At 55.9% G+C, this 14,472-nt stretch overlaps 1 protein-coding gene across 6 annotated transcripts in view; it reads left to right on the top strand.

The window, feature by feature from the left end:
* The window catches only part of BAIAP2 (BAR/IMD domain containing adaptor protein 2), a 70,868-nt gene that overhangs the window by 15,971 nt on the left and 40,425 nt on the right, over positions 1–14,472 (top strand). For all 6 annotated transcript variants that reach the window (XM_077166189.1, XM_077166191.1, XM_077166190.1 and 3 more), the window contains exon 3: positions 320–406. In XM_077166189.1, the coding sequence (XP_077022304.1) occupies positions 320–406 (87 nt within the window). The remainder of the gene's footprint in view (positions 1–319; positions 407–14,472) is intronic.

Consider the following 14,472-nt stretch of genomic DNA (forward strand, 5'->3'; position numbering starts at 1 on the left):
CAGTGACCCACCAGTCTTTAGGGAAGTAAAAGGCTCCCTCCGCAGTTCTTTGTCGCGGAGAGCACGCCCTCCCCTCCCCCTCAGCAGATAACCCTTGCTAGGGAACGTGCTGTGCAGGTTGACGTGAATAGCTGTGACCTGAGCTGTACACTGTGTGTTCTTAGACATAAAGGCCATCCTCGTGATTGCACTGAGCTGAGAACGCCAACAAGGGGCGGGTTGAGTTTAAGCCAGGAGTAAGGTTGAGGATCCTGGGAGCAGCAGGTTGCTCTGGACCTGCTGCACGGAGCATAACCGGCTGCCTGTCCTTCTTGCTCAGGTGTGACGTATGCTGCGAAGGGCTACTTCGACGCCCTGGTGAAGATGGGTGAGCTGGCCAGCGAGAGCCAGGGCTCCAAAGAGCTCGGTAAGTTGGGGAGGCCGCAGCGTGGCTGGGAGCACCTGCAGTCATCTGACATGCTCGGGTGGGTCCCGGCCCTCCCTGGGTCTGAGCCTTTGATTTGGTATCAGATTCTATCTGCCGATTAAGGAAAGGTTTAAAATTGCAATAACTCTTGGAGCTGGCGAGTCCCATTGAGAGCCCCTTGCAATGCTACTTGGAGCTCCCATGGTGGGTTGGGAGTGGCTGGCTGGCTAACCCACCACCTGCAGGACTCAGGTCCTGACCTGGAGGATGGGGTGAAAGGCTCAGACGATGGCATACTTAGCCATTGACCATGTTTCCCACGCCGTGGAAGTCACATGGGGGTGTTAGATAGGGCATTCAGTGGGGCCGGTGCCGTCCTATAATGTGGGTGTAGTTTCATGGCCACACACATCTCACGGCAAACAAGAAGAGGCTCCGGAGTCTTCAGAGTCCTTTTTGGGTGGTGAGACTCCTGCAGTGGATGTGCATTTCCTTAGGCTTTTTTCTATGAGCAAACTTCCTACGGGAGCTTATACTTTTGTGACCGGGGGACCAGTGTCAACAGTAGGAACCTGTGCTTTTGGCAGCACCTCCAGATCCAGCAGACATTTCCACAATCCTCAGGATGGGAGGTCTGGGGTCTCTTCTGCCAGGTCTCGGAGGAGCTGTGGGCTGCCCCGGTGGGGTGCTGTGGCTGCAGGGATGTCCTGGATGCTGGCCGGGTGCCACCTGTGATTCACAGGTTGGGCAGTGGGCAGGGAGGTGGGCCTTCACCAGGGACAAGACCGTGGCTCATGGCGATGCCCCTTGGATCTTTCCTTCTTTCCCCTTTGGAGGAAGGCAAGGCCCAGGTGGGAGGTGCCACGTGTCTCAGCGCGGGCATGGCCTGGAGACGATTGGGCAGCGCCGCTGGGGTGATGCCCAAGGCTCCTTTGACTCATCTGATCCGCTTTTCTTCCGGCGGCCAGTGCTCCTATGGACTAACTAGAGGCCTGGGTGGCATCGGCAGGTTTTGAAGTTCAGGTTCTCCGTTTCGCACAGAGGCCCTGCACACCCAGTCCCCGCTGCTCTCCTGCTTGCCCCCTTTGTGTTTTCCACAACATCCTGTGCCAGAAATTGGACTTAGGGGCTGCAGACTTGGTAGTCTCCTCCCGCTCCCTCATTTGGGGTCCAGAGGCCTCGAGCATGTAGAGGCCATGGCTGGCCCAGGCATCGTGGGTGCTGCCACCTCAGGCAGATCCTGTGGACATCGCTGCAGGGGGATGGTGCCATCTGGGTCTCCATAGAACCAACAGCCACACTGGATACTGCCAGGGCGACACCACAGGACACATGGACCGAGGCAGGGAGTGGCTCCCAGGAGAGGCCTCTACCTGCGTGGGCCCTGAGTAGGTTTGTGGAAGGCAGTGCCACCCTCTCCACCTCTCGGGACCAGACAGGAAGCCCTCTCACTTCTGGTTGACGGAGAGTAGACCGGGCAGCAGCTCCTTGTCGATGCTGAAGGACTCCGCAGGGCCGCAGGCAAGGTGGCTGGGCACCCAGCTCTGGTCAAGCTGCAGACCATGCCTGGCTTGGGGAGGTGTGGGTGGTTTAGGTGGTGGAGGCCATGGCTCCCCAGTGTGCACACAGGGCCATGCGCAGGGGCCACTCGCTTCTCCCTCTGGCAACCACTTTTCTCGCAGCACAGCCACCTCTGATCCTTCGGTTTTCTTGTTGCGGTTAAAGCTTACATGTTGGGCATCATGCCATGGGGAGACATGCGTGGGACCGAAGGTCCCATGGTGAGGGGAGTGCGTGACTCTAGAATTTACTATCAGCACAGTCGCTTGATGCTGCCTGGGGGTCAGTCTGCAGATGGGGCCTGGGTGGCAGGAGAGGGGTGCCAAGGGAGAGGGGGACCTCTGCCCGTGCCAGACTCTGGACAGGACTCCTGCCTTAATCCCCTAGCCTCTGGTCTGTGCAGGCTCCTCAAAAGTTCTTCTGGGGCATGCCTGGGAGTGGAATTAGCCAGCAAAGATGACTCTAAGGAGACTTACAAGGTGCCAAGATGCTATTGTTTTTCCTAACAGCTCTATTGAGTGTAATTCATGTGCCATAATATGCATATATATGAAGTATGTGTATATATATGAAGACCCTTCAGTGGTCTTGTACATTCTCAGCACTGTGGCCAATTTTAGAACATGTTTGTCACCCCAAAGAAGACCCCGTAACCATCAGCAGTCACTCCCCATTCCACTCCCTCCAGCCCCAGCAGTACCTTCTCCACTTTCTGCCTCTGGATTTCCCTAGTCGGGACATTTCATGTAAGTGTCATCATGCACCATCTGACCTTTCCTGACCAACTCTTTCATTCAGCATGGGTCAAGGGTCACCCGTGTGGCAGCACAAATTTCAGCAGTGCTTTTTATGATTGAGAAATACCCCCCCATGTGGGTGGGTCCTGTGTGCTGCCTCTCTGAGGCTCATCTGTGGTGCCCCTGGGCCTCTGCCCTTTGCTGCTGCAAGCAACCACTCTCGTGCACCCTTTTGCACTTCTCTTGGGTGAAGTGAGACCGTCCAGTCAAATGTTGGGGAGTTGGGATTTTATGGAAACACCAGCCTCTCCTCTCTCTGCCTGTGTCCTGTGTCTCAGAAGCAAACGCCTGCAGCTCACTACACTTTCTTAGCACTTGCTTCCAAATGTCTGAGAAACAGGTTTAAACTGTTTTGTTACGTTTTAGACATCATCTAATGAATTCCTATTACAGATTTGGATTTAGCTTTTTTATACCACCCTGCCCAGTATACTTATCACAACTTATGCTTAAGTCAATATACAGTGTTTATATTGTGGCTGGATAAATGCTATCCATTGCTAAGGCACTTGGTATGTTATGGTTACTTTTCGGCTTTATTGAAGAATAATTGAAGTGTGGTAAGCGGCACACATTTCAAGTGTACAACGTGACAGATTCTGACGGACCCACAAAACCACCCTCACAAAGCTTCCTGGGCTGGTGTGACTCCTCCCCGCTTCCAGTGCTTGTCCCTCCCCCCAGGCATCCGCTGGTCTGCTTTCTGTCACCGTCATGGGGAGTATGCTTTCCGGAGTTTTGTATAAAAAAAGGAGAATCACACTGCACATACTCTTTCCTTTCTGGCTCCTTTGATTCAGCGTAAGCATTTTGAGATTCGTCCACATCGTTGCATGTATTGATAGTGCATTACATTCTGTTGCTGAGTAATTTTCCATTATATTCCATTCACCTGTTGATGGACATTTGTTTCCAGTTTTTGACTAGAACACATTTTTATTCCCTGATTAAGAATGTGAAGCTCTTTTCACGTGCTTATCTGCACTTGCATATCTTCTTTGGTGAAATTCCTGTTCAGATCTCTGCTCCCTTTTTTATTGGGTTGTTTGTCCTATTATATTGAGTTGGAGAAATTCTTAGTATGTTCTTGATATAAAGCCCCTTGTCACATATATGTTTTGTACATATTTTCTCCCAATCTGGTTTGCTTGACTTTAGCAATGTCTCTTGAAGAGTAAAAGTTTTGATTTTTAATGAAGTCCAATTCATGAATTTTTTTTTCTCATGTTATATGAATTTTTGTGATGGTTACTCTCTCATGCAACTTTGTTTTTCCTAGAGTTAATAATTGCTTTCAGTGTTTCATTTGCTCAGTTTTCCATGTATTATCATTAACTTACTCTGAAACCCTCTAGGAGTCTCTAGTGCCATTAGCCATCCAGTTAATCTGTCCATTTTATTTTCTCTCCATCCAGTGACCGCCCTCCTGCGGCCTGGGGTCCTGGCACCACTGGGTGCCTGCTGGGCTTTGGGGCCCGGCTTCCATCACCGTTGACTTCCTCTGTAGAAAAGGAAGAGACTTTGGTTTCTGAGTCCTTTGTCTTTTACCGATCCTGTTTTATTGCCTCCTTTGGCAGGGATTGGGGGGGTATCTTTTTTAAAATGTAAATGGGAGATGCATTTTGAAGCCCTGAGTGCCTGCAGGTTTATTCTTCTAGGGTGCACTGATGCCTGCCCTGCGCAGCTGGTTTAGGACCCAGGTGGGAAACGCTTTCCTGGAGGCCAAAGGTTGCCCATCACACTCTGGCTCGGTGTGGCTGTGGGGTTGTTTCCCGACAGTTTGCCCCAGGGGCCCATCAAGGAAGCCCAGGAGCAGAACAAAGCTTTGCCCTGTGATGGGGTGGTGCAGGGTGCCCAGGGCTGTGGGCTGGTGTCAGAGCTGCGACCTGTGGTGCCAAGAGCAGCTGGGCCTGGGGAGGGCCAGAGGGGAGACAGCAGGGTGTGCAGGGAGCCAAGGTGGACAAAAGAGACGATTCTACACAAGTTTGCAGAGAAGGGTGGCTCCAATTCAAACATCCAGGGCCTTGTAAGAATTGTGGGCGCTTGCCAAGGGTGTGTCTGTGCCCGGATGATTTTAAACAGAACAATGGAAATTGTGCAACATGCCTTTTTTACTTCATGTAAGGGGTCACCTGTGCCGTCACCAGGAACAGAGCACATCCAGTTCCACAGCTGTAGAATGTTCCACTCCAGGGCGGTGCATGGTTTGTTTCTCTCCTCTCCTCTGGGGCAGCTGGGTTTTCTTGGTGGTTTTTCTGCTCTGCACGTGCTGGTCCGTGGGAGCCGTGAGTCCCACAGTCCCTCCCTGACCTGGTGGCATCCCATGGCGGCTGCTAGGGCCACCCGGCAAGGCTCGGTTCAGATGTGCTGGGCAGGTGGGCGCTGGCTCCATGGCTGTCCTTCCTGGCCGTCACCCTCACTGGAGGACTAGATCAAGAGACTTGGGCCTGGCTGGACGAATTATTGTTTTTCAATTTTATTGTGGTAGCATATGTAACACAAAATTTCCCCTTTAACCAGTTTTTAAATGTGCTGTATTCATTCCATTCGCCATGTTGTGCTTCCGTCCCCATCGTCCATCAGCAGAAGTCTCCCATCCCCCCAACAAGCTCTGCTCCTGTTAAACTTCCCTCCCTCCACCAGCCCCGCATCCTCCGCTCTGGTGATTCTAGACAGTGGGTACAGGAGAGCAGCCACCCTGGCCTTTTGTGCCTGGCTGATCTCCCTCGGCATGTCTTAAAGGCTCGTCCCTGTTGTTATGTGTATCAGAGCTGCTTTCCTCTCTGTGGCTGAAGAATAGCACGCTGCACGGACGGGCCACACTTTGTTGAAGATCATATATCAATGGGCACTGTGGACGCTGGGCTGCTTCACCTTTTGGTGGTTGGGAGTGCAGTGAAGTGTCTCTGGGTTTCCATCATCCCCCTGTTTGCAGTTCTCTGGGGCGTGTACCTGGGAGCAGAGCTGCCAGGCCATGTGGCATTTCTGTGATCCGCCTTTCAGGACACCGCCACGCTGACAGCCTGGCTTTGTAGTTCGGTGAAGAAAGTGTTTCTGTGAAATTCCCTGTATGAGTCTCTTTTGACCGGGCACACATGGGAAAGCCCCACTGCCATTCTCATCCCCCCTTGCCCCGTCCCCTGGTGTAAGGGAGACTACTTGTGGGGACTACTTGAGCCCCTGGCAGATGGGATCCCCTTCCGGGGAGTGTTGGCCGACCTGGTTCTTGCTGGCTTCTGGAGGGCACGCAGATTCAACCTGCATCCCAGCACCTCCTTCACTCAAGGAGATGTAGAAACTGGTGGTGGGTTCCCCAGAGGTGGTGACCAGCCCAGAGAGACCCCAGGCCTGGCACTCTACACTGTTACTTAGCAAGGGTGGTGAGGTACCCGGGGACTGGTCTGCTCCCTGTTCCCCACCTAGAGCCGTGTGGGAAGGTGCCTTGCCCGGGGGTTTCATTTGGGCTCCTTTACTCTCGGCAGAAGCACCATGGGGTTTAGGTTCGGGTGCAGCGTTTGGCTGCCGTCTCCTCAGAGCATGCATTTTCTGGGGTTGACGTCACTTGCTTAGAAAAGTTTCCCTCCTTGCTGCTCAGTTCTTAGGTGTGTTGGAGGTCCTTGTCCCCGTGACCACTGCCCATGGCTGCTCTGCTCTCCCAGAGGCAGCCAGCATGCCTCCCGGGGGCTCGCTCCACGCGGGTCGCCGTCTCCTCTCCTCTTCCCGAATGACCCTGAGTCTTGGAGTCCATTGTCAGCTGTCAACCTCTGGTTGTGGCCTGTGTTTGTGGGCATCCGTGTATGTGGGAAAAGGAAGTACGTTCTCTGGTTATGGAATATGGATTTCTAATCTGTTTTCTAACCTTCAGTGATTTTTTTAATTAATTAAAAAAAAATTTAACAACAAACGAACTAAAACATTAACACATGATCATTCCATTCTATATATACATAATCAGTGATTCGCAATATCATCACATAGTTGCATATTCATCATTTCTTAGGACATTTGCATCAATTCAGAAAAAGAAATAAAAAGACAACAGAAAAAGAAATAAAAACATAAAGAAAAAAGATTATATATACCATACCCCTTACCCCTCGCTTTCATTGATCACTAGCATTTCAAACTAAATTTATTTTAACATTTCTAACCTTCAGTGATTTTGTCGTCATCCTGATAGGTCAGGGGGATGGCTTAGGCTCCCGGGATGTCAGGTGCTCCGTGTAGGTTTTGGTTTGTTTCTGCAGGCTGTGGTATAAGTGCTTGAACTTGGGTGCACACCGTGCTGTTGTGTCTTCTCGGTGAACCAAGCCTTACTGTGCAGTCACTTTCTTGTTCTCAGTAATCCCTTCTGATGGGGTTTTGGATTCCGCCACCTCATTCTTGGCCCTGATGGCTCTCTCCGCGGTGAGTCCTTACGGCTTCAGGATGGGGGGGAAGACATGTTCCAGCCCTGAGGCCCTCCAGGAATGCCCTCTGTGTACGAGGGAGGCCGGCTGAGGCTGGGGGACAGCCCAGGGCAGTGCCCATGGGCCACTGTTCAGGTCAGCGTGTCGTAGGGCAGGACCAGTGCCGACTTGACAGAGACGGGCTTTCCTTGCCTTCAGCCCGTGCTCAGCCCCACTGACTGCCCCCTCTCACTGCCTCGGCCCTCCAGGGAGTTGTGGGCACCCTAACTGCCCCCCTTTCTTCCTCCTGTTTCTGTTTTGGCCCCTCTGCGCCTGCACTCCCCTGTTTCTTTTCTTTCTCTTTTGGGATAGAGCTCCCCGACTCCCTCATCCTGGCTGTGGTGGTTTAGGAATAGCACCGCCAGCCCCTGCCCCCAAAGAGCCCCTGAGCCTCGCCCTTCCTGGGTAGAGTGAGGGTCTCGGGCAGCATCTGGTCCCCTTTTTCACCACGCATGTACTGCCCAGAGCAGTCCCCACCTTTGGAGCAGAGAGACTGCGAAGTGAGGCTTCCTTTGATTTTCCCTGCCTTTGGAAGAGCTGCAGCCCCCCGTGGAGGGGAAGCCCAGAGTCACTTGTGTGTGAAGGAGCCGTCGGGCTGCCCCTTTGTTCCTTTGCTCCTCTCGCTGGGCAGCAAATGAGAGGCCGCGGCTGCCTTTGGTCTCTGCCATGCAGCCCGGCCAAGGGGTGGGCGGCCTTGGCTTCACCGCCCTGGCCCTCAGTGAGGGTTCGACCTCATCTTGCACCCGGCCCTTCTCCCCCACCGGCTCTTGGGGCTCTCCTTCTGCCCCAAGCGGGGATCTTCCCGCAGCCCTTCTCACCCAGACAGCAGCCCCCACGTTGTTGTCTGTTTGCTGGTGGAATTTGAGTTCTTAACTGAATCCACCTTTTGTCTCTGTCGCGTTGAACTTCGAATACAACCTCCAACTCGTGTGGTTAACACGTGAGTCCCCTTGCTTTAACGCAAGGGGGGCTTCTTATTTGCGGGTGCTGTGGTGCAAGTTTCCCGAGGGCCATTCTGCTTGATTCCCTCACGGTTTTCCTTGCTGGGCTACGCGGTCGCTCAGGGCAGCGAAGGCGCCCAGCCGGGCCGAAGGGGCTGCAAGCTGTGTGTCTGCTTGGTTCCGAACCCTCCTGGCCAGAAGCTACTGAAATGCCATTAGCTGGGCAGCTGGGTCCCAACATGGCTGTGGGTGTTTCTGGACTATATTGGTGTGGGCTCTGGGACTGGTCAGGTAAGTTGGGATCTGGGGTCAGGTTTTCTTCACCCTAAAAAAAGAAATGCCTTTCTTGACCTTGGCAGAAGCTATCCTTGCCCAGCCTGGTGTTTGCTGTCTGTCCTTCCGTCCTGGGTCCTGGTGGGCACTGCTGTGTGGTAGAGGGTCTCTGAGCCAAGGAGCCAGGGTAGCTGCCTCTTCTCCTTTAGCTTCATTTCCTTTCTCTTTAAGCTTCTAAGTTGGAGGACATGTCCAACAGGTGGAAAGGTCTGTGACAGCCTGTGAGCCCATCACCCGCCGGGGCCCAGACAGGTCACAGCCAGCCTCATTTTGTCAGGACCCTGCTCCCCTCCAAGGCAGTGTCCAGCCTGGGGTGCCCCTGGGCCCACGTGCTGTTGCCAGACGGCTTCTCAGGCCCCTGAGGTGTGGTGCCCCTTTCTGCCATCACAGCTGCTCTCAATGGAGTTAGTCCAGAATCGTGACCTTCGTGTTGTTATGCTTGCAAAGTTTTCCCCCTGTAAGGGTGCTGTGCTCCTGGTGGCCCCAGCTCGTAGTGGTCCCAGCTCCTGGGGGTGCTCCGCGTTCGGTGGTCCCTGCCCCTGGGGGTGCCCCGCGTTCGGTGGCCCCAGCTCCTGGGGGTGCCCCACATTCGATGGCCCCAGCTCTGGGGATGCCCCACGTTCGGTGGCTCCAGCTCCTGGGGGTGCTGACTTGGTCATGGCTGTGTCTCTTTGGTGTGGGTGGTGCAGCTGTCCAGGCACCTTGTGCAGGACTGTCCTGAAGTGCCCCCCCCCACAGGTGTGCAGAGCCTATCTCTGCGAGCCGGACACCTGGGCCTGTCCCACTGGCCAGTCCTACCAGCTCCTCTTATGAAGGTAACTTGGTGCCAAGCCCCGAGGTGGCAGTGGGAAGGTGGCTCCAGGAGGAGGCAGAGGGCTGACTACAGCCTGATTTAGTTTACTGAGGCTGAGCCAGAGACCAGAGACCAGCAGGCTTTTTTATAAAGGGGATTTATTGTTTAGTTATAAATTTTATAGTTCCTCAGAGAAAATGCACCTGGCTTTCCTTTTCTCAGTCACATGGAAGAAGACCCTCCCATCTGGGTTCAGTTGGCTTTCCCCAGGGACGTTCCTTTCTGTATCTCCAAACATCTGGGTCTGAACTCTGAGCTCTCTTCTGACTTTTCCTTTTAAGCCTCCAGATAATTAAATTAAGTGTTACTCATCACGGAGGGCTGAGCACATCTGCGATGAGATGCGTTTCACATGCTGTGATTTGAGTCTGCTACAGCAGAACGAATGAGCACCCTCACCTGGCCAAGTGGACCCCTGAACCTGACCTTGCAGGCCCCTGGACCCCCGCGCAGTGGGAGAGGGCCTCTGACCCCTTGCAGGCCTCAAGGGTGAGGGGGTAGGTGGGGCTGAGAGTCATTGAACTTCGGGAGTGTTCTTGGCTCCTGAGTCAGATGGCCCTGGGTGTCGGGGGCTCTGCTGCCAGCCGTGTCGCCTCCGCTCAGCCCTCTCCTGCCTCTCGAGGCCTCCGCCTTATGGGTCTCCTTGGAAGGCCACCGCTTACTAACCGCAGGCATGTGTGTGCATGTCGGGCACGCCTGGGCCTGGGCCCTGGGCTCCCAGGCACTCTCTTGAAATGGAGGGCTGGGTCAGAGCCCTGAGTCATGGGTGAGGTGTGGCCTGAAACCTCCCAAAGCATTTGGTGTGGCTTCTTTCCAGCTTTGTCCTGGAGTGAAGGACGGAGATCAACATTCCAGTTCCCACCTTTGGGAAACTTGCCCTGCAGGGCCCAGGTGGCCCCGCTCTCCTGAGAGGTTCAGACTGCCTGCCCTCCAGGCCTTTGGCGTCCTTAGTGCCGTGGGCTGGCCCCATCCTGTGTCTGAGCTGGAATGGGAGGGACCCAGCAGAGGGAGTGCCGTTGGCCAGGTGAACCCAGGTGGCTGTGAGACTGTTCCCACGACTGCCTTGGCTGGGTGTGGCCCCAGATGCGGGAGCCCTTCTCTGCAGGACCGGGAGGCAAGTCTGGCCGCCCTGCAGAACCTCCCCTCCCTGAGGTGGGGGCTGAGCCTGCAGCCTCCAGTGTGGGCCCCAGCAGAAGAGGTGTCCTCGAGGTTATGAAAACCCTCAACAGCCACTACCTGAGGGCCACCATTAGACCTGCGCCCTCCGTGCCTGATGGGGTCTCATTGGCCAGACCTCACAGCCCTTCTGTGGCAACAGGCCATGCGCTGCCACCGACATGGAAAAGGTTCCCCAGCCCCCTCCTCCCACCCATTGCCACCCGCCCCTGCCCCACTGCCATTCCTACCCACCTTCTCCCCCCATTTGCCACGGCAGCACAAACCCCAGGTCCCATGTCCCTTCTGCCCTTCTCCATATAGGATGGGGTGGGGGCTCCTTAGAAATCCCAGAAGAAGCTTAGCTGATAGATTCGTAGTCGCCCTTCAAATGAAGACACTCTTCTCTGGGACCTCTTGAGCCTTCCACCTCATGACACTGCTCAAGACAGCCTTTTTCTGGCGTCTGTGTCCTCATGCTTTACTGGATGTCAACGTGAAATAAGCTGCTCTTGGAACCCAGTACAGCAGCCGAGGCCTCGGGACTGGGGGCAGCGGGGCCCGGGCTGGCCTGGGGCTGGGGGAATCGGGGGCTCCAGTGCCCCAGCCTTGCCGCCCTTTTTGTGGAGGTGGAATGTGTCTTTGACAGGAGAGGTTAACAAACATCTCAATTGTGTTCGCTATGCCTGGCAGCAGCCCTGGCGATAGTGGGAGGTTGCACAGCGGGGTCTCACCTTCATCCAGCACCCATAGCTGGCTTTGGGGCCACAGCACCCCCCAGGCCAGTGTAGGCCTTTTTGCCTCAGAGGAAATGAAGAGAAACCACTGGCTTGTAGTGCAGTCATGAGACTGGAGGGGAAAGTGGACTGGGGGCTCTGAGATCCCAGGCTCCCCAGGCCAACCTTGTCCAGCCTTGCCAAACCAAGGGAGGAGACAACTGCGGCTTTTGGCGTTCTCTCCCACCGTGAGCTCATAGGCACCTGGGATGGCATCGCTGAGCCTCAAACCAAGAGCGAGGTGTCTGGCTGGGCACAGGGAGGGCTGCCCACCCCAGGAGAGCCCCTAAGAGAGACTTCACTTTTTAGAGGCTGGGCCAGCCCTCGGAGGTTAAACGCTCAGAGAAAGCAGCTCACTCGTTTTCTTCAGGCTGGTGAGAAGCTGGTCACCTCGGCTGGGTCCCCATGCAGTGGGGCAGGTGGCCTGGAGCAGGCATGGGTCTGGAGCCTCTGGGGTTGGCGGGAGCACGGGACCCCTAGCAGTCTGGCTTGATCATCAAGCACCTTCTCCAGGGGTCATTTGTACCTCGCAAGATGGAGAGCGAGTCAGAGCAGGAAAAGCATCCCCAGGAGAGGTGCCTCCGGCTCAGAGCATGGGCGGGCACACAAGGTGAACTAGGAGTCCGCTTTGCCCAGGGGAGTGGGCGCTCCACGAGGGGTGGGGTCACCAGGTTGCGAAGCTTTTTTGTGGTCGGAGGCGGGGAGCTGGGGGCTCTGCCCCTGCGGAGCCGTCAAGCAGGAGGATCTCCCTGGGGAGGGCACCACATGAAGGGCAGAAGCAAGACAGGGCTCAGACCAGGAGCCTTGCCCCGATCTCCCTCTGCAAGGCCCCGGTTCAGAAGTGCTGGGGGTAGAGTCCATGGGACTCGCAGATGTGGGTCCAGTGGTCAGCAGCCATGTTGGGGCGGTTAGAATGGGAGTTTGGCGGCGACAGTTGCCCTTCAGTGGCCCCATTCTCACCTCTCCTTTTCTGGGGTGCCCTCCGCCCCGGAGTAGCACTGCAGAGAAGTTTCTCCTCCAGTGGCCTCTTGTGTGACATCGTATCCTTGCTGCTGCACTGCCTCTTCAGGAGGGGCCTGGGGGGCTCCAGTCCCAGCGAGGGGTCTTGTTTAGGTCTGTGGCCCAGGTCCTGGGTGCTGGGGTCTGCTCTCTGGCCTTGTATCTGGGAAACTGGGGTGCTGGGGCTTCTGGAGATGCAGCAGGAGCTGGCCAGCCTGTCGCTGGTGACCATGCCACAGTCGAGCCCCCGAGCCCAATCCCTGAGCCCCAAGTTTCCATCCCTCCAGCGTCTCCAGGCCCCCCTCCCTGAATTGCTCATTTTACCGTCTCGTGAATCCAGGGTGGGTGTTGAAAAGTAGCCAGGAAGATTCCCGACAGCTCTGGAGGTGGTCGTGGGCCAGGAGTGGGCGGGAAGGTCACGTGGAGCCCTCCGTGGGGCCAGTGACGCAGTCTTTCCTTCTAAACCACCAGAAGGAGAAATGACCAAACAGGAACATTCCATAGGTCTGCGTGATGGGCGTGTGTTGTTTTCCTCGGTGCTTTGTCTCTGAAGCATTTTAGAAGTTTTTTTTGTCTTTGCTTACAGTCCAGCATTGGTGGGACGTCTGGCCCGCTGTGCCAGGGAGGGCGTGCGCACGCGGAGGGGTGCGCTGCAGGGGTGCCAGGGGCTGCGTCCTGCAGGGGTGCCAGGGGCTGCATCCTGCAGAGGTGGCCGCTGTGGACGTCAGCGAAGTGGCCTACCACACGCTTGCCACTTCCCCTCCCCTTCTGTTGCTCCTGAAGTGGGACTTGGTCAGATTCTGGGAACTGTTACGGTCCTGGGCCAAGGTGTTTTTTTTTAAACAATAGCGTATGTTGTCACTTCGGAAGCCTTTGACAGTTGGTGGGTATGTTCCTAATCAGGAGCCGCTGGGCTAGGACGATGGGACCCCCGCCTTCCAGCAGCCCTTCCGGGCTGGGCTCATGGAGCTGGGCTCAAACTGCTCACCCACCTTCACGTAATGTTCGGGGGGGGGGGGTCCCCATTTTGGCTCCTTCTCCCGGGTCTGTTTGGAGGGGCTATCTAGAGCTGGTCCCACTCAGCACCATGAGCTCTACCAGTCCACCGGCCAGCGTCCTCGTGGCGACGTTTCCTGCACTTCCCAGGCCCCTCCATGTCGCCTCCCGTCCCTTACAGCTCCTGGAGAGCCCTGTGGTCCTGCCCTCGGGCTCGTGGGGCCCGACGCTCTCCAGCAGGGTACTGGACGAGCAGCGGAGGCTGACCAGATCTTGGAGCCGGCTCGTTCCCAGGCGGGCCTGTCCAGGTAGAAAGCAGCAGAGCCCATCCCCCCACCCATGGGAGGTCAGCGGTCTCTTCAGGCTGTCTGTCCACTGCCCTGGGTGGCCTGGCTCTGCTCCACGTCCTGAGTATCAGGGGAAGAGGGAACTGGGAGCTGCAGAGAGAAACCCCCACCATTGTGTTGAGCCTTTCGTTGCTTTATGAACGTTGAGGCAGAAGGGAGGGGGCCACGGATAGGGGTGTTGGGGACAGATTCACAGTCCCCATGTGTAAGGCACCTGCAGGTCCTAACTCAGTCCGTGAACTTGATTTTCTCCTGTCACCACGCCCCTTTGAGGTAGACACCCTACTCCCAGCCACTCCCGACAGAGCCCCCCAGGCTTCATCATGCCCCGCTGCGACTGCCTGCAGGTCATGTGCTCACACGGATTCCCATCTGGGAGGTGGGGGGGGGGGCAGGCCTGAGCTTCCCCGTTCCCTCCAAACCCCAGGCAGGGCTGCAGTTACTCCAGGGCCCCTCCCTGTGAGCAGTTGAGTGGACAGGAAGGGCAGCAGGCAATAGCCAGGACAGTGAGGAGAGGTGAGAGGATGAGCTAGGGCAGGGCCGTGCAAGGCCTTCCCTCCCTCCCTCTCCTCTCCTTCCCACCCTCCCTTCCTTGCTATCTTTCCCTCCCCCTCCCTCTCCCTTCCTCCCCCTCCTTCCCTCTCCCTCCCTCTCTTCCCTCTCTTCCACTCCCTCTCCCTCTGCGGCCGGGGTGTTTGGCTGTGGGCAGATACTGACACGAAGGCGGATCTGTGCTCCTGTTTTGTTTCTGAACAGCATGTCAGTAAATATTGCTGTCTGTGTTTGTCACCATGGTAACAGAGCCATCGGTTCTCCTCCCTGCCTCCCTTGGCCACCTTCTGCTTTTGCCCATTTTGTGGG

This window comes from Tamandua tetradactyla, chromosome 6 (genome assembly GCF_023851605.1).
Source record: "Tamandua tetradactyla isolate mTamTet1 chromosome 6, mTamTet1.pri, whole genome shotgun sequence".
Lineage (NCBI taxonomy): Eukaryota > Metazoa > Chordata > Mammalia > Pilosa > Myrmecophagidae > Tamandua > Tamandua tetradactyla.